The following is a 27,787-nucleotide window of genomic DNA, read 5'->3' on the forward strand; positions in this document are numbered from 1 at the left end:
GCTTTTCCTAGACCTTTGCTGTAATATTATGTGACATAAAAATTTGGAACTACCACTATTTTATTCTCTAGGGTGTCTGCTTTCAGAAAATATCTATTATTTTTTGTGTGTGGGGGGGGGGGGGGGTGGGTTTATGTAATCTTCAGGGCTAAAATTGTTATTTTATTTTTTAAGCATGTGTGCAAAAAATGAAAAAAACAGCTCTGGCAGTGTAAAGGTTAAGAAGCTGTGTGAACTCCTAATTCAGCTTCATACCTGTTCTCGCACAAGAAAAAAAAATAAAATCTTTACGAGAAGACTGGTCCCTTTTTTTTTTTTAGGTCACCTGACTTCTCTTTCACAACAGGGAAAAAAGAAAAAGAAAAAAAAAATGTATGAAAGTGAAACTAAGTGAAAGAAATTCATGTGACTGTTCAGTGTGTTGTTGGCACATCGGTGTAAAGGGCAATCATTCCACAAAGACTCGGGATGGCGGAGAGGACAATTCTGGGAATACTGATTTTTCTCTCTATACACCAGACATGTGAGTTTTAATCTTTTATCAATGGTGAACTGTTCATTTAACTATGTATAGCCTATATAATGGAGAAGATCTGTACTATGATGTGATGTTCAGGCACAAGGAAGTGTGAATATTGCTCTCTCCTAGTCCCGTAATCTGAAGATGGAGATTCACTTTAATTATTGGGATACGTAAACTTAATGTGACCATAAATGACAAGATTCTGTTCCACTTTGACTACCGGGGGATAACATTTGGTTCTGACTGTCTCTCATTGTTGTACACAAAGTTTTTCCAGCTTCCCAGGAAACCTCTGTACTCATCCTCCCCATTATGCTGCATTCACAGCTGAGCGTAGCGTCTTTGAGTGCTTTTCTGGCGTTTTTCCACGCTATTTAGGCACATTTTTGCACGTTTGTATGCAGCGTTTTTGGTGTTTTTTAAAATTAGCCAATAGAGAAAACTATTATCTGTTGCTAGGCATTTCAGCTTTTTTAACTTTTCCATTAGCTTTGTTTTCTTTTATTATTATTAATTTATTATAATGTTTTTTCGTTAGGCTAAGGGGTCCAAGTTCAGTTTAGGTTAGGGTTAGGATTAGGCGTTGGGGGGGTTAGGGTTATTTATTATTATTATTTTATTTATTATTATACAAATAATAATAAATGAATACATGCATGTAAAATAAATACACAAATAAATAAAAATCATAACGGCCGGTCCACACATGGGGCAGCGCGACTTGCAGCGCGACTCACAGAGGCGTCCTGCACACGACTTCAGCGGCGGCTTGCAAAATGAATTCTGTATAGAAGTCAATGCAAGTCGCCCTGAAGTTGTCCAGCAGTAGTACAGGAACCTTTTTCTAAGTCGGAGCCACTTGAGTCGTTCCTATTAGAACGTTTCCATAGTACAGAACGGAACGCGACTTGTCAGGCGGCTAAGTTGCCTGACAAGTCGCCCCTGTGTGAACCGGGTCTAAATAAAAAAAAATAACTTCAATAAATAAATAACTGACCCTTAACTTTCACACTTACACCTTGAAAAAATAAAATAATAACAAATAACTATAATAAACACCCTAACACAAAATAAATTATTATTAAAAATAATGTATTTTTTTGTTCGGGTCTGGGTGTTTATTATTATTATTATATTATTATTATTATTATGATTATTATTATTATTATTATTAATAATAATAATAATAATAATAATAATAATATTTAATATTTTTTAGGTTAGAGTGTAATTATTATTTCCTGACAGACTCCATGGCAGCCTACGTGTAGGTTTATCCCACCCCCTCATACCTCATAGGACCCCACTCCCATGAATTTTTGCTCTGGCACAGGGGCCGTGTTCCTTTTTTGTCCTCCTCCTAGGACCAAGATGAAGTCTTACCTTTTCATGAAGTTTTCTGTAATCCAGGCCTGGCGGTGTGCACGGCGATATGTTGGTGGTTAGCGGTGATCCTCTCTGGAGTCCAGCAATCCTAGCTATTAGCAGGTGGACATGGGCGATATGATGCGATACCATGAAGAGCTTACTAACCTGGCCACTGGCAGGCAAGCGGTAATATGGCCAAACGTCCCAGCTACTAGCGGGAGGCCTTGTAAACGCCCAATCGGGCGGTGGGTCGAGCAAACAGCTCCCCAGTCCCAGGTTCTGGTCCGGATCATGCCGTGGTGGTGGTAATGTACAGAGATATTCGTTTTATATGGCAGCCGTATCTCTGTGTTTTGTGTGTCTCCTTATTTTCTATCAAGCTCCAGTGAGTGGCCATGGCGACCAGCTCGCCGTTTTAGGAAGTCGCAGGACCTGTCTGCGCATCCGCAAGCCGCGAACAAAGATTCTGTGCTTGTTTTGTGCAGGCATGGTTTCACCAAAATGGCAGCGGCGGTCGCATAAGCGTTTGGTCGGCACCAGGTGGCGACCTTTTTTTCCGGGGCAGGCACGCTTGGGGGAGGTGACATCATTAATGGCGGCAGATTTGAATAGTTGTCAAAGCAGCTATTCCTTGGGATGACTTGCAGGCTTATATGGCGGTTTCCCCAGGCACTGGTCTATGGATTACAAGGTAAATTGTTTGCTGCATGCTCCCTAGGTACTGGCTGCTGGCTACGTTTGTTATGTGCTCTCTCATGTCTGTTGTTACTCCTGTTTCTCATAAAGCTTTAAAGTGGTTGTAAACCCTTACAACCAACTTTGACCTACAGGTAAGCCTAGATTAAGGCTTACCTGTAGGTCCAAGAAATATCTCCTAAACCTACACGGTTTGCCGTCTGCGGCGATATGCCGATGTGGCGGCTCCCGTGCGCATGCGCAGGAGTGACGTCATCGCGGCTTCGCCGAATGACAGTGGCGGAGCAGTGAGACCCACCAAAAAGATGGATGCGCCGGACTACAGGGGACAGTGGTAACTTCGCTGGCTCCTGTGTCAGGTAAGTGACACTTAATGGACTACTATGCGATGCATAGTAGTCCATTATGCTTTACCTTTGCAGAGAATCAAAGAGGAAGTAAACTCATCAGGGTTTACTTCCTCTTTAATGGTTCATTTTAGTTTCAAACTGCCTTGCCATGGCTCTGTCACTGCCCTCTTGTGGCCAACCCTTGCACTTCAGGTAGAATTTAGTTATTTTCTGCCTGTAATGCTTGGACTCACTCATTCAGGAGCTCTTAACCCTTTCTTTTTCACTCAGCCCTTCTAGGTTTGAACACCAAACCATGGCAAAGACCGTCCTAGGTCTCAAAGTCGTCACTTCTCTTCAAGCTCCAGACGTCATAGATCTCCCTTTAGGTCTAGGCACCACAGAGAGGAATCTAAAGCCACCTCTGGGTGACACTCTCACCCAGGCATGTACTGGCCATTGGGACTACCGGGAGTTTCCCGGTGGGCCGATGGCTCAGTGGGCCACTCTGATGTAAGGGGGCTGGTGATGGGCCACTCTGATGTAAGGGGTGCTGATGGGACACTCTGATGTAAGGGGGCGCTGATGGGACACTCTGATGTAAGGGGGCGCTGATGGGACACTCTGATGTAAGGGGGCGCTGTTGGGACACTCTGATGTAAGGGGGCGCTGTTGGGACACTCTGATGTAAGGGGGCGCTGATGGGACACTCTGATGTAAGGGGGCGCTGATGGGACACTCTGATGTAAGGGGGCGCTAATGGGACACTCTGATGTAAGGGGGCGCTAATGGGACACTCTGATGTAAGGGGGCGCTAATGGGACACTCTGATGTAAGGGGGCGCTGTTGGGACACTCTGATGTAAGGGGGCTGGTGATGGGACAGTCTGATGTAAGGGGGTGCTGATGGGACACTCTGATGTAAGGGGGCGCCGATGGGGCACTCTGATGTAAGGGGGCGCCGATGGGACACTCTGATGTAAGGGGACGCCGATGGGACACTCTGATGTAAGGGGGCGCCGATGGGACACTCTGATGTAAGGGGGCTGCTGATGGGACCCTCTGATGTAAGGGGGCTGCTAATGGGACACTCTGATGTAAGGGGGCTGGTGATGGGACACTCTGATGTAAGGGGGCTGGTGATGGGACACTCTGATGTAAGGGGGCTGGTGATGGGACACTCTGATGTAAGGGGGCTGGTGATGGGACACTCTGATGTAAGGGGACTGGTGATGGGACACTCTGATGTAAGGGGGCTGGTGATGGGACACTCTGATGTAAGGGGGCTGGTGATGGGACACTCAAAATGTAAGTGGGCCAGTCTGGATGAAGTCCAGAGCCAAATTTCTGTCCCAGTCCAGCCCTGCTCTCACCGTCACTCCAGCCGCTCTGTGAGGAAAGCCTGCTGGGTATGCGGGGCCCAGGTTCCTGAAGGCAAATCCCTCTGCTAGCGATGCTTTTCTAAAGCCGCGCGAGAGAGAGGGTGGAGACCATCAAGTGGAAACACTGGTCAGAAAGGTGGTCAGTGAGACCCTGAGTAAAGCGTATTCTGGTCATACCCATAACCCTGCTGGCGACACGGTCAGTCCCTATTAGGGATGATTTAGAGGCTCCAGGCCCTTCACAGCCGAGCCATCCCTCAATTGAAGCCTTAGACCGTGAGGTGGAGGTAGATGACCCTGGTGCAGGTTTTGAATTTGCCCTAGTACCACAGCTGGTCAAAGCTGCCAAAGAAGCTTTGAGATGGGAAGAGCCAGTGGAGGCACCCTCCAAACAGAGGAAATATTTTAAACACCTCAAAAAAGACGCCCCAATTTCCCCTTTTTGGGTGTACTTGGCACAATAATTACTGATTAATGGGGTGTTGTTGAAAGGAAGAATAGCCTGTTAACGAAGGTATCAAAAATGTATCCATTTAAAAGCAAGGATTTAAAACACCTGGAGTCGGCTCCTCTCATTGATGCAGCCCTATTGAGCTTGGTGAGACACATCACACTTCCATTGGAGGATACTATTTCCTTTAGGGATGGCCTGGAGAGGAAAATTGATACCGACCTCAAGCGGATCTACATTACAGCGGGTATGACCTGCAAACCAGCTCTAGCTCTCGCAGCTCTTAATAAAGCGTTGGAAGTCTGGACGGACGACGTGGATGCTTCTCTGAAGAGCATCTCGGAAGAAGAGGCCAGGAGCTCACCTATTTATGAGCTAAGGTTGGCGGTGGCTTTTCTGGGTGAGGCTTCCACAGACATAATTCGCCTGGTGGCTTGGATCATGCTGTCATCTGTCACGGCTAGGCGTGCCTTGTGGCCAGAAGAGAACACAGCTCAGGCAAGGTTCAGATAGAGCAAGGGATGCTCGCCGCTATAGGCCTGGCCATGAGTTCAGGAAGACCTGGAAAAAAAAACAGCCTTCAGGCCAGACGTTTTTAAAGGGGTATCTTCCGGTGGACTTAGGGGCAAGTCTTTATGATATTGTGCCTGCCCAGACAGAGCGAGTCGGCATGCTTGCCTCTCTCGGAAGAGATAAAGCTCATTCTTCTGTCCTATACAGACTCCCTTGTGGCTCAAGGCGCTGCAATTCCAGTTCCAGCCGAGTAAAGGTTTTAAGGGGTCTACTTACCCCTCTTCATGGTGTAGAATAAAAAAACAAAACAAAAAAACAGCTCCTGGATGCCAGTTATAGACGTAACCCACTTGAATTCTTTTATCAAGAAGAAGTTCAAGATGGAGACACTACTCACGCTCAGTCAAGCAATCCAACCAAGCAATTGGCTTGTGTCTATAAACCTGAAGGATGCCTACTTCCATGTTCCGATAGCGTCAGAATTCCAGAAATACCTTCGCTTTACTATCGATAAAATCCATCTGCAGTTCACCTGTGTCCCCTTTGGGCTTATGACATCGCCTTGTGTGTTTTCAAAGCTATTGTTGGCTGTCGTGGCTCTGATCAGGTCCAGAGGTATCCGTCAGTATCACTGTCTAGACGACCTGTTGTTATCTCGGGACAGGGAGCAGTTGCTGATCCCAGGTCATCTCCACTCTACTCGAGTTCAGTTGGCTTCTGAATTTGGAAAAGAGCCATCTGGATCCTACGCAGTCCCTGGTGTTCCTTGGGGCACACTTCAACACTATCAAGAGCACCATCTCTTTACCCCTGGAAAAAATCCAGTAACCTGGGACAGAGTTTGGCTTACAATGTCATCCTCTCATCTGCGAGTCTCTCAATGCTTAAAGATCGTCGGCACCGTGGTGGCAACACCCATGGTAAAGTGGGCTTGGTGGAAAATGTGGCCCTTTCAGAAGGGCTTCCTCCAGCAGTGGGACCCAGAGCTTCGGGATCACGCTATCTGAACAACCTCATTCATGCGGGAGAGCCTTCCTTGGTGGCTACAACAGAGGAACCTTCCTCAATTGTCACTCCATCGCACCTTTGTCTTGGGTCACCATCACTATAGATGCCAGCAACAGGGGCTGGGGCACTCTCTGCCTGACAGAAGTAGCCCAAGGCATATGGAATTTTCCCTCTCACAGCATAGTCTCCAATGTTCTGGAACTCCGGGCAGCGTTCTGCGCTCTGCAGTCCTTTTACCACTTAACAGCGGGAGCCTCAGTCCTTCTAAGACTAGACAGCACAACGGCAGTCACATACATCAAGAGACGGGGTACTCGCAGTCTTTCCCTGTCAAAGGGAGTAGAGACCATCATGATTTGGGCCCAGAAAAACTTGGCCGACCTGACAGCTATCTATCTCCCTGGAGTCCAGAACGTTTAGGCAGATTTTCTGTCAAGAGTTTTTCTGGACAACGAGTGGACTTTCCCCTCCAAAGTCTTCAGGTGGGTCCGGGACTCCTGTCCCTGGGAGTCATTCCGGAAGTAGACTTGTTTGTGCAACTTCAGACTAGAGAGATACTACATGAGGTCTCAGTGTCCCCAGGCTTTCAGATAGATGCTCTGACAGACCATTGGCGGTTCCACAGGGCCTATGCCTTTCCCCCGGTTCCTGTCATTCTCTGGTTTCTGTCGAGGCTCAGGATGGAAGAAGTGGAGATAGTCCCGTACTTTGCAGACAGGCCATGGTTTCCACTGCTGATGCAACTCCGAGCCAGTTCCTCTACCCTCCAGACCAGATCTCCTATCACAAGGGGCAATTCTACATCTATGCCCGGACCATCTACATCTGATATGGTTCTTGAGAGGGGAAGGTTGGGGGCCCTAGGCTGTCCAAGTAGGGCCATCTCCACATTATTAAATGCCAGAAGAGCAGGCACCAACAGGGTCTACCAGAGGATTTGGAAAAAGTATGCACACTACACCTCTTCTACTGCAGGTTCTTGCAATAACCCAAAGATACATGATATCCTGGGCTTCCTACAATCGGGCTTGGATCTCTCATTGTCAGTCATCTCACTGCAAGTCCAAGTGTCTGCAATTTCTGCCTTTTTATAGGCGTTTCCTGGGTTAGACACCCTCTTACTCAGTAGTTTTTAAAAGGAGCAATAAAGCTCAGACCTCAGAAAAGGCCAAGATTCTCTAATTGGGATCTTGTCCTGTTTTTTTTTTTCTCAGGTAGAGAGTTGGAACATGAAGATCAATCCTCTATCAAATGAATCTCTCTAAAAGTTGCTTTCTTGGTGGCTATAACATCGGCCAAGAGGATTCTGAAATCAGCTCTCTGAGATTTTTTTTCTTTCTTTTTCCTGATCGGGTAGTTTTAATTCCTATGTTGGGTTCAAACCCTAAAGTGGCATCTGTGTTTCATGACAATTAGGAGATTGTTCTTCCAACATTCAGATCTACCAAGGATTCCAGTGTTCATCCCTTAGGCCGCGTACACACGCGCGGACTGTTCGCCCAACCTTGTCCGCTGAACAGTGTTTGGGCGGACAGTCCGCTCGTGTGTGGGGCTTCAGCGGACAGTTTCAGCGGACAGTTGGACGAACAAGGTCTTACGGAAGTTCCGAAAAACTGTCCGCTGAAACAAGGTTTCAGCGGACTGTTCGCTCGTGTGTAGGCTTGTTCGGCCAACTAAGTCTCGCGCATGCTCAGAAAGGATTTCCACGTCGGAAGGTTGCATTGCAGTGTATAGGACGTCGTATTTTTCGTCCCGTCGTACGTGCCGTTCACGTCATCGCGCACGGTTTCAGCAAACTGTTCGTCCGTCGTGTGTGGCCATGTCCGTCCATGCTAAGTTTGAGCGGACTGTTTGCCGAAACTGTTGGACGGACAAAGTTGGGCGAACAGTCCGCGCGTGTGTACGCGGCCTTAGATGTTGGAAGAGCTCAGAGAGTCAGTATCTTGAGGCTACAGCTTCTTTTCGTCAGACTGATCACTTGTTTGTTCTTTTCATGGGAAGAATAAGGGAATGCGTGCCTCTTCCAGATCTATCGCAGCATGGATTGTTCAGGCTATTCAGTGGGCTTACAAAGCCAAGGGCTTGGCGCCTCCAGAAGTGGTGACTGCTCACTCAACTAGAAGTGTATCTTCTTCATGGGCGGCATCACGTCACGTGGCTCCAGAAGTTATTTACAAGGCGGCCTCGTGGTCTTCAATGAACACGTTCATGGCACACTACTGCATAGAGCCAGCCTTGTTATCTTCTCTTAAGTTTGGTTTATGTATCTTGTCTGATAGTGCCAATTAAACCTTTTTCTTTTGTCCAGCACTCTGACCACCCGGGTGTGTATGGCTAGTTATTTCCCACACGTAGGCTGCCATGGAGTCTGTCAGGAAAACGGAAATTTTATATCAAATACTTACCGTAATTTTCCTTTTCTGATGGACTCCATGGCAGCAGAAGTTCCCTCCCAGTGGCTGGAGTAGGCTAAATTTATGGAACACGGCCTCTGGGCCAGAGCAAAGATTTATGGGAGTGGGGTCCTATGAGGTATGAGGGGGCGGGATTAACCCACACGTAGGCTGCCATGGAGTCCACCAGGAAAGGAAAATTATGGTAAGTATTTGATATAAATTTTCCCTTTTATTAATGTATTATTACAAAGTATTCATTTATTTTACTTGTTTATGATAGTTATTTGTGTATTTATTTTACATCTATTTATTTCATTATGTTATTACTATTTTATTTTTTACTGTTTTTCATTTGAGCAGAAAATCACGCAGAATGGCGCATTTCCATCCATTTCTATAGCAATACAAACACGCCAAAAATGCCCAAATCTGCCCGATTCCAGCGACAAAAAAAGCTCCAGAACTTGTTTGAGCTTCAGGCGTTTGGCTTCAGGCAACATGGAGTGGAGATGTGACAGGACAGGAAGAGGCATAGACTCCCACAGGAGTCTTTGCCGAGAAGTGGGTGCAAATGCCTGTCTTAGACAGGTATCTGCACCCCCCTCCCCCTGAAAGGTGCCAAATGTGAGGAGGAGGTTCCGAAAAGCTGAGGTTCAATTTTTGTGTGAACCTCCGCTTAGGTAACTTCCAGGAAACACCCTCCTTCTCTCCCTCCTTACAGCTCAGCTTCGCTTTTCTCAATAAGATTATTCACAGGTAACAAGAAAACACAGATACCATAGTGCTCTCCGTTTGTACTTTTCTTAAAAAAAAAAGCCCCCAATAAAAGGCACACTTACAAGATCCAAAGGTTAAAACAGCATATATAAAAAACATACACTCGTTCACCAAGGGCATGGACTCACGTTGACTGCGTGATGTCACGGGCTCTGTTCCTCCCCTCTAAACGCGTGTCACCCTCTCATTGGGCTTCATCAGTAGATGCTGATGAAAGCCCAATGAGTGTTATTTATCACTGTATGTTAAATAGGGATTGTATAATCAATTTTTTTAATATAATGATTGAAAGATAAACAGCATTGCACTATAAAGAATTAAAGAGATGGCAAAGGTTCTAACCCATCCACATTTAATACAAAACTAGGAGGATGCAGTTTGTCTTACCCAGTCCTAAGCCTCCAGCCGAAAACTTTTTCTTCCTTTTGGCTGTGCCTGCTCAGTCAATCCTCACAGACTTCTATGAGTGTCAGGTCACCCTGAGGCCAGGTGACAGATGCACACCGTAGGGATTAGGAGTGCACCGCAAGGTTGTGGACCCTATGGCTGACTGCTGCTGACAGAGGTCAAGGTGACAGGAAGGCAGGGCCGTCAGAACACCAAGATGGATCCCACCGGGGATAGAGCGTAAGATTCCCTGGGGCGCGGAGTCTAAGAGCCAGCAGGTGTTCACCAGAGCCTCGAGTGGTGAGGATAGACTTGGCTGCAACTGGCTCCAGGTCGCGACCCCCAGCTCGCACCCACAGTAGGCAACAGGAGGATATGGGTGGTGAGAGACAAAGCCAAGGTCGGGGCCACAAGCAGACAGGAATAATCGGGGACATGCCAAAAGGTCAGGATCACAGGCAAACAGGGATGGTCAAGGACACGCCAAAGTCGGTAACGGAATAACAGCAGAGCACATGGCAGGTAACAGGAAGCTAACACACAAAGGTTGATCAACAGGGCTGGCCTGCAGTGCACAGGTTAATATAGAGCTCTCTGATAGGAACTAGGGTGGAGCCATGCCAGAGGATGGATTATAAAAGCAGTCAGGTGAGGGTCGGCTGGTCTCTAGAAATGAACACATGGAGACAGGTAAGCAGACGAACTCTATTACATAACCATGACAGTACCCCCCCCCCTCTTACGAGGCCTCCCCCTTCCCCACCTGGGACCAGGTTTAGAGGGGAACTTCAAATGAAACTTCCTCAACAGACAAGGTGCAAAGACCTCGGAAGCCGAAATCCACGACCTCTCCTCAGGGCGAAAACCTTTCCAGTGCACGAGGTACTGGAGAATGCCTCTACAGAGTCGGGAATCCAAAATTTGGCTAACCTCGTACTCCTGATCATCCTCAGAGACCGGTGCTACGGTAGAGAGAGGAGGAGAGAACTTATTGAGGACTAAAGGCTTCAGAAGGGCAACATGGAAGGAGTTAGAGATTTTGAGGCTTTTGGGAATCTGGAGCTTGAAACAAACTGGATTCAGCTTAGAATTTATGGTGTACGGACCAATGAATCTTGGAGCAAATTTGAGAGAAGGAACCCGGAGTTTGATGTTCCTGGTGGAGAGCCAGACTTTGTCTCCTGGCTGAAGAGAAGGTGGCTTACGCCTGCGACGGTCAGCAAAACTCTTGAATTTGTTGGCAGCTTTCTGGAGAGAATCATGAACGTCAGCTCACATGGAATTGAATGATTCCTGAACAGTAGCCAAAGCTGGAGTGTCAGAAGAACAAATCATAGGAAGAGGAAGCTGAGGATGTCTTCCATAAACAGTGACAAAGGGTGTTTTCTGAGAACTGACGTTGACATGATTATTGTGGGAGAACTCAGCCCATGGTAATAGTGAAGCCCAATCATCATGATGGGCAGAGACCAAGGTACGGAGAAAGACCTCCAACTCCTGATTAACTCTCTCAGTCTGGCCATTGGATTGGGGATGATAAGAAGAGGTAAAATCCAAGGTAATGTCGAGGGTTTTGCAAAAGGCTCTCCAAAAACGAGAAGTAAACTGCACACCCCTGTCCGAAACGACATGAGAAGGAACACCATGAAGGCGGAAAATCTCTCGTACAAAAATGGGAACCAAGGCAGGGGCAGAAGGGAGACCAGGAAGAGGAACAAAATGAGCCATCTTGGAGAACCGATCGATTACTACCCAAATGGCCGTATTATTCTCCGACAGTGGAAGATCAGTGATAAAATCCATGGCGATATGAGACCAGGGCTCCTTAGGAATGGGCAAGGGCATGAGAAGACCAGCAGGGGCTTGAGTGGAAGATTTAGACTGAGCACAGACGTGACAAGCCTTAACATAGTCTTTAACATCCGAGCGGAGATTAGGCCACCAGTAGTGATGACTGATGAGCAGGAAGGATCGGAGGAACCCAGCATGACCTGCCACCTTGGAATCATGTCCCCAACGAAGGATCTTAGTTCTAAGCTCCGTGGGAACAAAGGTCTTACCAGGAGGAATTTTAGATTCCAGGATGGTAGAATGGACAACAATGCATGAGGTAGGAATGATCGGCTCAGGATCAGGGTTGGACTCTTTGTCCAAAGTGTCAAATGACCTAGAGAGCGCATCAGCTCGACCGTTGCAGGAACCAGGTTTGTACGTAATCGTGAATTTAAAATGGGAAAAGAAGAGACACCACCTGGCCTGTCTGGGGTTCAGACGTTTAGCATTCTGTAGGTACTGTAGATTCTTATGATCAGTAAAGATCGTTATGGAGTGAGGGGAACCTTCCAAGAGATGACGCCACTCCTCCAACGCCAATTTAATTGCGAGAAGTTCCCGATCACCAATGGCATAATTTTTCTCTGCCTGAGAATTTTTTTTGGAGAAGAACGCACATGGTTGACGTTTCTTCTCAAAGTCCTGAAGAAGCACAGCTCCCACTTCAATAAAAAATGAGTCCTCAGGCTTTGGTTTCCTCAAGAGAGGTCCAGAGACAAAGGCCTGTTTCAGATCGTGAAACGCAGAGACAGCCTCGGGAGGCCAGTCTTTGGCATTCGCACCCTTCTTGGTCAAAGTGATAATGGGCGCGGCAATGGAAGAGTAATTCCTTATGAACTGCCTATAATAATTTGTGAAGCCAAGAAAACGCTGTGTGGGCTTGAGGCTAGCGGGAAGGGGCCAGTTGGTAATGGCTGAGACCTTTCCGGGATCCATGCGAAGACCCGCACTAGAAACAAAACATCCCAGAAACAGGACCGCGGAACATTCAAAGGAACATTTCTCCATTTTAGCATAGAGATTGTTCTCTCTAAGGCGCTGAAGTACGGTGCGTACATGGTTTCTGTGAGCAGGCAGATTTTAGGAAAAGATGAGAATATCATCCAGATAGATGACAACAAACTGGTACAGTAGATCCCTGAATATTTCATTGACGAAGTTCTGGAACACAGCTGGAGCATTACACAAACCAAAAGGCATATCCAGGTATTCGTAATGCCCGTCCCTAGTGTTAAACGCAGTCTTCCATTCGTCACCTTCCCGTATTCGAATGAGATTTCTATGCACCTCTGAGATCCAACTTAGTGAAAATGGAAGCCCCCTTTAACCTGTCGAATAGCTCAGATATTAGAGGTAAGGGGTATCGGTTTTTAATAGTCACTGCGTTTAAACCTCTATAGTCGATGCAGGGTCTGAGGGTACCATCCTTTTTGGCAACGAAAAAGAACCCTGCTCCTGCAGGCGATGAGGATTTCTGGATGGAACCTCTCTCCAGATTCTCGGCGACATACTCAGACATGGCCTGGGTCTCTGGAATGGACAGAGGGTAGGTACGACCCCTGGGCAGGGTTGCTCCAGGGACAAGGTCAATAGCACAGTCAAAAGATCTATGGGGAGGAAGCACCTCAGCAGACTTCTTACAGAACACATCCCGGAAATCGCTGTATGCCGTGGGAAGATCAGACGATACGTATGTGGTAGCAATGGGAAGTTTCCCCTTGGGGCTCACCTTGAGAAGACAGGACGAGAAACATGAAGGGCCCCAAGCCAGAATCTGCCCAGAGACCCAGTCCACATTTGGCGAGTGGAGCTGTAGCCAAGGAAGGCCCAATACAATGGGGGTAGAGGCCTTGGGAAGGATGAGGAAGGAGATCCACTCCTGGTGGAGTATCCCTACCGACATCCTAATAGGTAGCATCTGGAAACGGATAGGACCCCCTGGGAGCACAGTGCCATCAATTGCCGAGACTACCAGTGGCGTAGCGAGGGGAGAAAGGGTAAGCTTTATAGAAGAAGCAGTTCTCCAGTCCATAAAATTGCCGGCAGCTCCGGAGTCCAGATATGCTAGGACCGATTGGGGAGAAGTGCCTACATGAAGGAACCCCGGAAGAAGAAGACGAGAAGGTGATGTTTCTGGGTCCAATACTCCACCTTCCAAATGTATTACCCGAGCGTTTCCTGGACGAAGCGAGCAGCAGTCACGAAAATTACCCTTGCCACCACAATAAAGACAGAAGGCCAGAGTTCTGCATCTAGCACGTTCTTCGGGGGTTAGTCTGGTCAGGCCCAGCTGCATGTGTTCCTCAACAGACAGAGGATGCTCCACAGGGCGACGGGAAAAAAGTTCAGATTGACTAGGACCTAGGGGGTGCTGGCGTCTTTTTTCTAAGGACCTCTCCTGGAAACGAATGTCAATCTGATTGTATAAGGAAATTACATCGTCCAGACTGGCGGGAATAGCTCTTCCTGCTAATTCGTCCTTCACTCGGTCAGAGAGGCCATGTAAAAAGGTTGCAACCAGGGCCTCATTGTTCCAGCTCAATTCAGCTGTGAGGATACGGAACTGAAGTGCATATCGTCCCACAGAACAAGATTCTTGACGAAGGCGTAAAAGGGCACTAGCCGCAGAAGAAACCCGAGCTGGCTCCTCGAAGATATTACGAAAGATCTTCAAGAAGTTGGACAGGCTGGAAACCACCGGATCATTTTTCTCCCACAGGGGAGCAGCCCAGGCTAAAGCTTCACCAGAGAGGAGGGAAATGATATAGGCCACCTTTGCCCGATCAGACAGAAAGTTTTGAGGCTGGACCTCAAAATGAATGGTGCATTGGCTGAGGAAGCCCCTGCAGGCCTTGGAGTCCCCAGAGAAACGGGACGGAGCTGGCAGTAATAATGAATGCATGGATGCGACTGGTGCGATAGGTGCAGTCGCAGACTGTACTTGAGGCTGCAGGTTCGGGGTTCCCAAGAAAGCCTGTAGCTGCTCAAAGCGGGAAGCCAGATCTTGAAGGAATCGCATCACCTGAGTCTGATTAGATTCCTGGGTCTCGAGTCTCCGCACTATGCCCTGCAACAGATTGACTGCAGGGAGCGGCACGTCAGCCGGGTCCATGGCTGATCAAACTGTCAGGTCACCCTGAGACCAGGTGACAGATGCACACCGTAGGGATTAGGAGTGCACCGCAAGGTTGTGGACCCTACGGCTGACTGCTGCTGACAGAGGTCAAGGTGATAGGAAGGCAGGGCCGTCAGAACACCAAGATGGATCCCACCGGGGATAGAGTGTAAGATTCCCTGGGGCGCGGAGTCTAAGAGCCAGCAGGTGTTCACCAGAGCCTCGAGTGGTGAGGATGGACTTGGCTGCAACTGGCTCCAGGTCGCGACCCCCAGGGTCCCCCAGCTCGCACCCACAGTAGGCAACAGGAGGATAGGGATGGTGAGAGACAAAGCCAAGGTCGGGGCCACAAGCAGACAGGAATAATCGGGGACACGCCAAAAGGTCAGGATCACAGGCAAACAGGGATGGTCAAGGACACGCCAAAGTCGGTAACGGAATAACTGCAGAGCACACGGCAGGTAACAGGAAGCTAACACACAAAGGTTGATCAGCAGGGCTGGCCTGCAGTGCACAGGTTAATATAGAGCTCTCTGATAGGAACTAGGGTGGAGCCATGCCAGAGGATGGTTTTTAAAAGCAGTCAGGTGAGGGTCGGCTGGTCTCTAGAAATGAACACATGGAGACAGGTAAGCAGACGAACTCTATTGCATAACCATGACAATGAGGCAGTGTACTGATACTGGAGACTCTTGGGAGGTAACCCCATAAAAACCAGTGGGGGTTGACTGCTCAAGCATGGCCTGGGTAAAACAAGATTTGAAGTTCTTCAAACTTCTGAGTGCAGAAGGATTAATTAACTCAACCAATCAGTGTCTCTGCCTGAATGCAAATCCCACCCAACCTGGACTTGGAAGTAGTGGCCCACCGGTAAAGAGAAGAAGACCAGACCTTCTGTCTGGTCTTATGCCCCGTACACACGAGAGGACTTATGTCCGACAGACTTCCAAAGGAGTTCCGCCGGAGTTCCGACGGAGTTCTGACAGACTTTTCGGCCGAACGGACTTGGCCACACACGATCACACTAAACTCCGACGGATTCGAACGTGATGACGTACGACCCGACTCGAATAAGGAAGTTCATAGCCAGTAGCCAATAGCTGCCCTAGCGTCGGTTTTAGTCCGTCGGAGTAGCACACACACGAGCGAATTTTTCGAAGGGGACCGGGTCCGGCGGAGTTCCGTCGGGAAAATTTGAAGCATGCTTCATTTCTAAAGTCCGTCAGACTTTTGCGAAGCTAAAGTCCGTTGCAGCCCACACACGATCGGATAGTCTGACGGACTCGGTCTGACGGACTTTGGATGTTGAAAAGTCCGCTCGTGTGTACGGGGCTTTAGCCTAACCAGAAGGAGATGCAGTTTCACATGAAAGAAATGAAATTGCCATTATAATCTGACAATGTGTATACAGTTACAACACAGGCACAAATTCTTAACTGCAGCAATTTGCTGAGCTTTGTAAAAAAAAAAAAAAATGTAGTTGTATAATGTGGAACTAAAGTCATAAAGATTTAACCAACGCTATCTCAGCAGTTATGACAGCTTGTTTAAATTAGTAGAGAAAAAGCAGATATTCAGTTTGGAAGGGCCATGCATGTCTATGTCATATGTGATCGTATGAAAAAATGCTACATGAATAGAACATTTATGAATATGCAAATGCTGTGCGACCTCTAAGCCCTTGTACACACGGTCGGACATTCCGACGGAAAATGTCCGACCGGACTGTGTTGTCGGATAATCCGACCGTGTGTGGTCTCCATCTGACTTTTTCCATCGGCATATCCAACCAACAAAGTTTGAGAGCTGGATATAAAATTTTCAGACAACATGATCCAATCAGACTTTGTCCGATCGTTTGTAGAGAATTCCGATCGGACAAAGTGGCACGCATGCTAAAATCAAATTAAGAGACCAAAGCTATTGGCTACTAGCCTGAACGTAGTCCCGTCGTAACGAACGAATATCATCACGTTCCGAATGATCGTATTTTCCGACAACTTTGTCCGACCGTGTGTATGCAACACCAGTTTCGGACAAAATCCTTAGGAAAAAATCCGACGGATTTTGTGGTCGGAATGTCCGACCGTGTGTACGGTGGCTAAGACCAGTGTAGTTGCAGGCATCCATCTGATGACCATGTGACCTTCCCACTCTCAAGCAAGGAAAATAATGTTAGAATATTGGGCAGAGTGATCAGGTATGACAACCAGTATTTTTATCAGTGTGCTCAGTACATCCTATAATTTTTGTTGTAGGAAATAATGAAATGAAAGCTGGGTGTCTCCTTTAACCACTTGAGATCCGCGCTATTGCCAAATGACGGCATTAGCGCGGATCTACTTTTCCGGGACTACGTCTATTGACGTTGTCCCGGTTACGAGCGGCCTGCGCGCCCCCTGAGGGGCGCGCGCGGCGCGCTCTGTGATCGGCGAGTCCATGAGACTCGCCTGATCACCGATCCGTGCAAGGGGTCGATCCCGACCCCTTATCACGTGATCAGCTGTCAGCCAATGACAGCTGATCATGTGATAGAACGGAGCCGGTAATCGGCTATTATTCCTCCTCGCGCTGTCAGAAAAAAAAATCCGATCACCGGCGGCCGTGATCGGGACATCAGTCCCGATCACGGCCAACAATACAGCTGACCACCTGCCCCCTGCCAGTGCCCACCTGCCCACCGCAGTGCCATCCTGAATGAAAGTAAGTGCCCCCCATCAGTGCCACCCAGCAGTGCCCATAGTGCCCACAGCGCCACCCACAGTGCCACCCACAGTGCCACCCACAATGCCACCCACAGTGCCATCCAGCAGTGCCACCAACAGTGCCACCCACAGTGCCCACAATCTGCCTCAAAGGTGCTGCACCCCAGTGCCGCCCATCAGTGCCCAGCAGTGCCGCCCATCAGTGCCCAGCAGTGCTGCCCATCAGTGCCCAGCAGTGCCGCCCATCAGAGCCACCTATCAGTGCCACCTATCAGTGCCCATCAGTCCCATCTATCAGTGGTACCTATCAGTGCCCATCCGTGCCACCCATCCGTGCCACTTATCCGTGCCACCCATCCATGCCATCTTATCTGTGCCCATCTTTGCCCATCAGTGCCGCCTTATCTGTGCCGATCGGTGCCGCCTTATCTGTGCCTATTAGTGCCGCCTTAACTATGCCTATCAGTGCCCACCAGTGCAGCCTATCAGTGCCCACCAATGCAGCCTATCAGTGCCCACCAATGCAGCCCATCAGTGCCCACCAATGCAGCCCATCAGTGCCGCCTAATCAGCGCACTTCAATGAAGGAGAAAAATGACCCGTTTGCAAAATTGTATAACAAACTATTAAAACATGATTTTTTTTTTTTTTTTTGCATCTTTTTTTGTTTGTTTAGCAAAAAATAAAACTCCGAGCTATAACTAAATACCATCAAAAGAAAGCTCTATTTGTGGGAAAAAAATGATAAAAATTTCATTTGGGTACAGTGTTGTATGACCGCACAATTGTCATTCAAAGTGCATCAGCGCTGAAAGCTGAAAATTGGTCTGGGACTGAGGGGGGTTTAAGTGCCCAGTAAGCAAGTGGTTAAATGCTAATACAATGAAGCTGGCTACTCGGTATCCATTTGACCAATTCTTTATTGGCTACTTAGCAGGATACAGCAGTAACATGTTTTTCGGTGGCCAAAGCCTTACTCATAGCATCCTTCCATCTCCTTTTAAACTTTTAAACCTCACGTGTGTGAAGGATTTTGAAGCTTTTAAATGTTTTCTTCCATTTGCTATAAAATGTAATTTAATATTTCCATGCAACAAACAGTTACGTACAATAGGACAAAATCAATGTCCATCTAAAGCTGGGTATACATGTAGATGTTTTCTTTTTTTTCCTTTAACTAGAGGTTTGAAGAAAATAAAACATCACTGATCCCCACAAGCAATGTGGATGTAGGGATCTCTCACAATGTGCTATTGTATTTTGACAGCGGGGACACCCCCCCCCCCCCCCCCACATCAGAAGACACTAATCAGAAGACCCAGGACTGTTGAGCAGTTAGAATCCTATATCAAGCAAGAATGAGACAATATTTCTCTCCCAAAACTCCAGAAACTGGCCTCCACAGTTCCCAGAAGCTGTAAAAAGTGGGGATGCTACACTGTGATAAACATGGACCTGTCCCATCTTTTTTGAGATGTGTTGCTGCCATCAATTTCAAAATGACCTTATTCTTTTCTTAAAATATTATAATTTCTCAGATTAAACATTTGATGTGCTTTTTATTTTCTGTTGGTAATAAAATATGAGTTTTTGAGATTTGCAAATCATTTGCATTCTGATTTTACACAGAGTCTAACTTTTTTGGAATAGGATTTGTATAAAGTGTATATAACTTATATCATATATATAATAATAAACATACTCAGAAATAGGACATACAGGGTTTTTATAACTAGGAGCCAGACATGAACCTACATGAAAGGTGAGAGGGATATTAGGTTTTTTATATTTAAGTAGTAATAAAACACACAACCGTTTTTTCCGACAGAATAAACTCTGACGGTTTTTCCGATGGTGTTCCGACGGAGTTCCGCTGAAACTGTCGTGCGTACACACGATCACACCAAAGTCTGATCATTAAGAATGCGGTGATGTATGGCGGGACTAGAAAAATGAAGCTCAATAGCCAGTAGCCAATAGCCGCCCTTGCATCGTTTTTGGTCTGTCGGAATAGCATACAGATGAACAGTTTTCCCGGTAGGAATTGATTGGTCATAGAAGGTTTTTTACTCTAATGCATTAAGGTTAAAGTGAAGTTTCTCTTTAATCATGCCCATTTAGGACTCTCTTACTGGTAGCACAATTTGGCCAAGCTTACCATTTGGCACAGCACACTACACAAGCCGTGTTTTAACTCTGTAGACAGCAATAAAATTCTAACAAGGATTTCTAACCCTTCCGCATTCTATCAAAAACCAAACAAAATGTTCTGCCTTTAAATAACTTATTATTGTGTAAATTATATTATTATATTATATATTTCATGTCCATCTCCCCAGTAGCACATACTCCATTTTCTTTGCTCCAATGCATTTCTTGAGTATTAATTCTTCATAATACCACCTCTTGATTTCAGTAGATGCAGCTTTGGATGTTTTGGCTTCCTCCCCACAAAGAGCCCTTGTCGCTAAGGACACCGACATCATCTGCTTCTTCTCGGTGGATAAACAGCCACTGGATACTAACTTTCTGGCCATATTGTGGCATTTTCAAGGAAATGTCATCCTGAGATATGACAACAAAGGCTGTTCCTCTCAAGATCCCCGGATGACCCTCGATGTAGAATCCCTGAAGAACGGAAATGCCTCATTACACATATCCAATGTGACCATCTCTGATGGGGGCATCTATAAGTGCTCCATTATCTACAGCCCTGAAAGCAAGGAGAAGGAGATTTCATTTGAAGTGCTAGGTAAGGGCACCTATTGGATAAAAATTGTAAATGTTGCAATTAAACATTGCTTTCATGTTTAGCTTTTGGGGAAAACAACATAATAACTACCATTCAATTGCCAAAAAACTGATGGAAGGTCTAATTTGTAACCAGACAATCTTTAGTTTGCCAAAGTACTGTTTATCATAAACCTGGACTGGCTTCCTGAAAGTGACAACTGTGGACCATGAATGCCCAATGTATCATCGTGGTTGCTTGTAGTCCCCACCAGTTCTCTTTCTAGGTCCTTTTAGACGTAAAAAGTCAGATGAGGCCCACACACGATCGGAATATATAATGAAAAGCTCCCGTCTGGCTTTTTCTGTTGGAAATTCCGACCGTGTGTATGGGGCATTACTGATGCTGGGAGGGGTAACTGACTACCACTGACATCATCAATGTCAGTGGTGACTTCAAAGACTAATTTAATACATTGATCAGTGCTAACATTATACACTGTCACTGTACTAATGACACTGGCTGGAAAAGGGATTACATCTAGGACGATCAAAGGGGTAAATGTGTGTCTAACAATGTGAAATGTTTGTAATGTGTGTCACTTTTACTCACAGATCTTTGTTTCTTATCCCTGCTTTGCAGCGAGAACAAATGCAGAGATCGTTCCCCATGTACAGAGCCCTGTGTTGACTGACTACACGGCCTCTTTGTCTGCACGGCAAGATGTTGACTGCAATAAACCATGTATATGTAATGTGTGTGTGTGTGTGTGTGTAGCAAGGTCCCAGGGCTTAAGAGGCTTAATGATGACCTCAAAGGTTAAGTTGAGCTGACATCCTTCCATGCAGAGTGGGTTACCAGGCATGGTGGATGTGATGCAGGAAGAATGATTGGCGCCAGTCGCTTTTTGAATTCAAACAAGAGATTTATTGTCTCTTAACAGAACTGGGGGGGAGAGGGTTAGGGCCAGGACACCCTTGAGTAGCGGCAATGATAATTGGCAGACTCACAAACTTCTATAGGTAGACAGCTATACAGTGGAAGGCCTCCAGCCAGATAACACTTCTGTATAGGTAGGATCGCTGTCTCTTATGGCAACTAATCTTGTAACAGTCACTAACAGTAGTTATCTACAACTCTTGGTAACACGGAACAGTCCTTTTACTTATCTCACAGTATCCCACTGTAGATCTTCACTCACTGAGCTCCCAGTCTCTCACTAGACTTCCAGATCCCAGTCATCACTGGATCTCCTGAGCTCTTCTACAGCTATCCCACTGTATACTTCTCAAGCGTTACCCCTGCTATCCTGCTGGGTCCCTGGCTTGGCACTTTCTGATGCTTTCCCACTTCTTCACTGTCCCAGGCTGGTGAGATGACTGCTCTGGTACTTGCTTCAGCTTACTCATCAAAGTAGTCTCCGGTAACAAGGTAGATGGTCCCTTAGTGGAGACAGCTTCCCCTCTACCTCCGACCACAACTGGTTTCCCATCCAGCTGAACCTTCTCAACTCGGTTGGACTCCAATCCTACAGTCCCAACCCTACGCTGCTTCTCCTTTTTTTGCTAGAAAATTACATAGAACCCCCAAACATTATACTGTATATATATGTTTAACACCCTAGAGAATAAAATGGCGGTCTTTGCAATACTTTCTGTCACACCGTATTTGCGCAGCGGTCTTACAAGCGCACTTTTTTTGGGAAAAAATACACTTTTTTAAATAAAAAAAAATAAGACAGCAGTAAAGTTAGCCCAATTTTTTAATATCATGAAAGATAATGTTACGTCGAGTAAACTTATACCCAACATGTCACTCTTCAAAATTGAGCCATAAGTGGTTAATGGACCCCTGATACTAATACCATCTAACCCCTCTATATACACATACTGTACAGGCCGCGTTTGAGGGGCACAGTGAGGCTGCATATGACGGGCACAGTGAGGCTGCATATGACGGGCACAGTGAGGCTGCATATGACGGACACAGTGAGGCTGCATATGACGGACACAGTGAGGCTGCATATGGCGGACACAGTGAGGCTGCATATGACGGCACAGTGAGGCTGCATATGACGGGCACAGTGGGGCTGCATTTGAGGGGCACAGTGAGGCTGCATATGACGGGCACAGTGAGGCTGCATATGACGGCCACAGTGAGGCTGCATATGACAGACACAGTGAGGTTGCATATGACGGGCACACTGAGGCTGCATATGACGGGCACAATGAGGCTGCATATGACGGGCACAGTGAGGCTGCATATGACGGACACAGTGAGGCTGCATATGACGGACACAGTTAAGCTGCATATGACGGACACAGTGAGGCTGCATATGACCGACACACAGTCAGGCTGCATATGACGGACACAGTGAGGCTGCATATGACGGGCACAGTGAGGCTGCATATGACGGACACAGTGAGGCTGCATATGACAGACACAGTGAGGCTGCATATGACGGACACAGTGAGGCTGCATATGACGGACACAGTGAGGCTGCATATGACGGGCACAGTGAGGCTGCATATGACGGGCATAGTGGGGCTGCATATGATGGGCACAGTGAAGCTGCATATAACGGACACAGTGAGGCTGCATATGACGGACACAGTGAGGCTGCATATGACGGACACAGTGAGGCTGCATATGACGGGCACAGTGAGGCTGCATATGACGGGCACAGTGAGGCTGCATATGACGGACACAGTGAGGCTGCATATGACAGACACAGTGAGGCTGCATCTGACGGACACAGTGAGGCTGCATATGACGGGTACAGTGAGGCTGCATATGACGGGCACAGTGGGGCTGCATATGACGGGCACAGTGAGGCTGCATATGACGGGCACAGTGGGGCTGCATATGACGGGCACAGTGAGGCTGCATATGACGGGCACAGTGGGGCTGCCTATGATGGGCACAGTGAGGCTGCATATGGCGGGCACAGTGAGGCTGCATATGACGGGCACAGTGGGGCTGCATATGACGGGCACAGTGAGGCTGCATATGACGGGCACAGTGGGGCTGCATATGACGGGCATAGTGGGGCTGCATATGATGGGCACAGTGAGGCTGCATATGATGGGCACAGTGAGGCTGCATATGATGGACACAGTGAGGCTGCATATGACGGATACAGTGAGGCTGCATATGACGGACACAGTGAGGCTGCATATGACGGACACAGTGAGGCTGCCTATGATGGGCACAGTGAGGCTGCATATGACGGGCACAGTGAGGCTGCATATGACGGGCACAGTGGGGCTGCATATGATGGGCACAGTGAGGCTGCATATGACGGACACAGTAAGGCTGCATATGACGGGCACATGACTGAGATTTATGTGATAATGACTAAGTCCCTACCCTTCATGTTATTGTTAAAAAGGGGCAGAGCATGGGTGACCTTAAAATGATGCCCCCCGTCACCCCCCCCACCACCCCCCTGAAAAAAGTTCTACGGACACCCATGGCCTATTGGAAGATTTCTCCTCTATTCCTGTTCTGGTGACAACTGTAAATTTTGACTTTCCCACCACTTTTTGACCCCATAACAATGGACACCAGGAAAAATAGAAGGGGTGTCTGCCTAGCACAACAGAGGCAGAAATACAATCTTGACAGAGATTTTAGCCCTTCCACACTACTAAACTAAAAAGAACAATAGTTTTGATATTGATATTTTCACATATTTGTCCTGCTGTGGATGAGCATTTCTGAATGGTATATACATATATCCCACTATATAAAATGTATCTGTGTTCCCTGCAGCCAAACCTGTACTCTCCATATTGAATATGAAGCTCCGGAGAAATACAGAGAACACTCTGACCTGTAGGGCTACTGGATTCTTCCCTCCGGATATTGGGATAACCTGGTACAGAAACGGAGAGGTCCTGGGAAATCAGTTCATGGGAATACCACAAATGTATAAAGATGCAACATACTACATGGACAGCACCGTGACAATCACACCGACCACTGATGACCAGAACCAGACCTTCTCCTGTAGAGTCCAACATGACTCTCTACAAGGACCTCTGCAGAGGGACTACCATCCTGACTTTGAAGGTATGAATAATGGTCCACTTCTCACATGAAACACTTTTAAAATTAAGTTTACCCTGAACTGTGTAACAATTAAGTGAAAGGGCACAGAAAGCTGGATGGCCTGGAAGAGAGAAGAGGAGGTGGCTAGAAGTTGGAAAGAGTGAGCTCAGAAGGTGGAACTTAATAGGACAGTACAGACCAGTCAGGAACATTTTCCCTTTGCTCCCACCCTTAGCATTAACATCGATTTACAGTGTTCGAAATTTGTCAGCTTCAGCAGGAACCAGACAAATTTTGATTCATGTGTGACCGTTGCCCTCTTGATGAAAGTTGATTGTTTGATTGACTTCTGTCAGAGGTATGTAGCGCTACCCCATAGTAGCCACTGGTTAGTATGGGTCCTTTGCCTTGACCTCCATAAGAAGTTCAGCCCCTTAGATGGAATGACGGCTCCTGCACCCAAGCCGGTAGAAGGGTCAGCCTCATGGGGACCTGGACAGGTAAGTGTCCTTATTAAAAATCAGCAGCTAGAGTACTTGTAGCTGCTGACTTTAAAGCTGGAACTCTGCTTTAACAACAGTTTTGATAATCCAGCATGTAGTATAGTTGCAGTAAAGATGTAGTATAAGTTCTCATTAAAGAAGGAATAAAGTTTTGACAAGGGGCAGGTGTGTAGTGATTATTTGAGGAGAGTTTTATATAACAGCAGGGATAGGTCTCTGATGGTACCAAATATTGTAACTGGTTTATCAATATTCTTTTTGGGTGATTTGTTGTTAAATGTAAGTATCATGGTGTGATCATAGCTCCCAACTGTCCCTGATTTCGAGGGACTGTCCCTGATTTGGAGCAATGTCCCTCTGTCCCTCCTCATTTGTCCCTCATTTTGGTCTGATCTATATAGTTGTACATAAAATGCACTTTTTATCTTTCAAAAGGTGTTTCCCAGTGCTAAACCTTCCATCCAAATTCTAAATTGCTTCATTTGTAAATTTTAAGAGCCAAAATAAAGGAATAGTGGTGGTAAAAAAAAGCTCTTGTGGATTTAATTAACCTTTTTTGTTGGTTAATTCTCCTTTAAGGATGTGTTGCAGGAGGCTTGTCTTATGCCTACATACGTTTGCTAGTAGGTGTCCCTCATTCCCATCTCAAAATGTTGGGAGGTGGGGTGTGATGGAACCACTTGGGCACTCCACTTGGGTGCTTCCTTCTGCCAAACAGTGCCTCCTGCCCTCCAAACCCTTCCAGTAGACCTGAGAGCTAATACCAGCCCTGTTACCTCAATCATTGTACACAGACAAGAAGTTGAAGTAAACTCCAAAGGAATGACGGTTTATTGAACAGAACTGCAAGTTTTTATACATTTCCAAAGTAGGTCGGTCACCACATGAACAATAAAACCAAATATTTACCCAAACATTGCTTTTTTAAAGCAATCTACTGAGCTGGCCAGAACCAGCTCTCGAGGGAGTCTATTCCAATGGTGTACAGAAAGCCTACAGGTTGCCATATTGCGTTGAATTTTACTGTAAATGGCATTGCTACAGATTAAAAAAAAAAAGAAAGGTAATTTTTAATTATATTAAATTACATCATGGCTTTTGTAGCAACTGTATATCTTATACTATTTTTTATATATATATATATATATATTTTTCTAAATCTTTTTTGAAAGTGGATTAACCCTTTAAGGCTAAGTTTAGATGTGTGACAGTCCTTGCCACCCCTCTAAACAGCAATCTGCACTGGTATTCGACAAGCAGTGAGAAGGTGATACATCGTTGCCTATTTTAACCCTGTAAATTCTGTAGCACCACACTGCTTGCAATGCATATGATAGCAGGGTGGTTGCAGTGTGGATCCATTCACTTGAATAGGTCACATTCCACGGCAGTACTGACCGCAATTATGACGAAGGTACAGTTTTTGTCACAGATGTAAAGCAGTTGAAGCGCGGGGGGGGGGTGTCGGGGTTGAAAAACATACCCCAACTGCCTGTTTTTACTGTCCCTCTGACTTCAAGTGTAAGTTGGCCCTCAATAATGCTGTGGCCAAAATATTCCAAAGCTAACACTGGTGTATTATGCCCTGTACACACGGTCGGATTTTCCGACGGGAAATGTTCGATGGGAGCTAGTTGTCGGAAATTCCGACCGTATGTATGCTCCATCTGACATTTTCCGTTGGAATTTGCGACAAACTAAATTTAAGAACTGGATATCAAACTTTCCGACAACAAAATCCGTTGTCGGAAATTCCGATTGTGTGTACACAATTCCGTCGCACAAAGTTCCACGCATGCTCGGAATCCAGCAGAAGAGCCGGACTGGCTATTGAACTTCAATTTTCTCAGCTCGTCGTAGTGTTGTATGTCACCGCGTTCTTGACGTTCAAAATTTCCGACAATGTTTGTGTGACCATGTGTATGCAAGACAAGTTTGAGCCAACATCCGTCGGAAAAAAAATCCCATGGATTTTGTTGTCGGAATGTCCGATCGTGTGTACGCGGCATTAGTGTTTTGTTTGGGATAATGGGTAATTCACAAGTGCGGGTGAGATTGCCCTTTCATCTCTTCTAATTTTCTCTCTGTTGAGGATATGTTAAGAAAACACCTTCTTCTTCTTTATTTATTATCTTATTTTACAGAGATGGAAACATCATCCCATACGGTCATTGTTGTCTGTATTCTGGTTTTAATAACAATATTCGCAGTTGGAATTGGATTTTTTTTGTGGAGGCAAAAATACAGGAAAAAAGGTAATATACATTAAAACTCTGCAAATTGTTGTACTTATTGGGTATGAACTGTATATCAGTGTATACGGTGTCCTTATTGCATGTTTAAGCTGACAAAGGCACATTATACTTATACTGTCTTGTATATTCATTTCCATCTTGAGCCAGTCAGTAAATAAATGTAAATTTGTCCATACTCAGGATTAAGGCCGGGTTCACATCTATACGACTTGGATGTGGTTTTCACCGCATCCAATTCACATGACTGGCACTCTATGGAGCCGGTTCACACATCTCCGGAGCGGCTTCGGTGCGAATTACACTGGAGTCCTGTGCGTCTTTTGGTGCGTTTCAAGTCTGAATTCAGCCCAAAATTCAGGCTAAAATTGGACCTGAAACAGTGAATGGAGATGCACCGGACTCCTGCTGTGAACATATGCGATCTTTAGTGTGAACCCAGCCTTAGTCTTTTTGTGATCACTCATTGAGTTGAGTTCCAAGCTTAGGAAGTGTTACATAGCTAGTCAGGTTGAAAAAAGACACAAGTCCATCTAGTTTGTGTGAATGTCTATAAGGCCTCATACAAACAGATGATTACCAGCTTGCAAAACCTCTAGCTTAAAATCCTAAGCACTTTCCTGGGCCCAGGAAGCTTGCTGCATACAGCCGACAATGAAACAAAATGGTCATATGTTAAGGTGACCAGATTTATAAAATGAAATCCAGGGACATATTTATTTTTTTATTGGCAAATAGTAAACTATTTTATAAGCATATTTTCCTC

General features: G+C 46.3%; 1 protein-coding gene across 2 annotated transcripts in view; it reads left to right on the plus strand.

The window, feature by feature from the left end:
• The first annotated feature begins 375 nt into the window (after window positions 1–375).
• The window catches only part of LOC143923711 (uncharacterized), a 512,582-nt gene continuing 485,170 nt past the window's right edge, over window positions 376–27,787 (plus strand). For both annotated transcript variants that reach the window (XM_077447518.1, XM_077447519.1), the window contains exons 1-4: window positions 376–523; window positions 19,899–20,234; window positions 23,988–24,287; window positions 26,914–27,024. In XM_077447518.1, the coding sequence (XP_077303644.1) occupies window positions 469–523; window positions 19,899–20,234; window positions 23,988–24,287; window positions 26,914–27,024 (802 nt within the window). In that variant the 5' untranslated portion in view covers window positions 376–468. The remainder of the gene's footprint in view (window positions 524–19,898; window positions 20,235–23,987; window positions 24,288–26,913; window positions 27,025–27,787) is intronic.

This window comes from Lithobates pipiens, unplaced genomic scaffold, assembly GCF_037356315.1.
Source record: "Lithobates pipiens isolate NorthernLeopardFrog02 unplaced genomic scaffold, aLitPip1_a1.2 Scaffold_22, whole genome shotgun sequence".
NCBI classification, from domain to species: domain Eukaryota; kingdom Metazoa; phylum Chordata; class Amphibia; order Anura; family Ranidae; genus Lithobates; species Lithobates pipiens.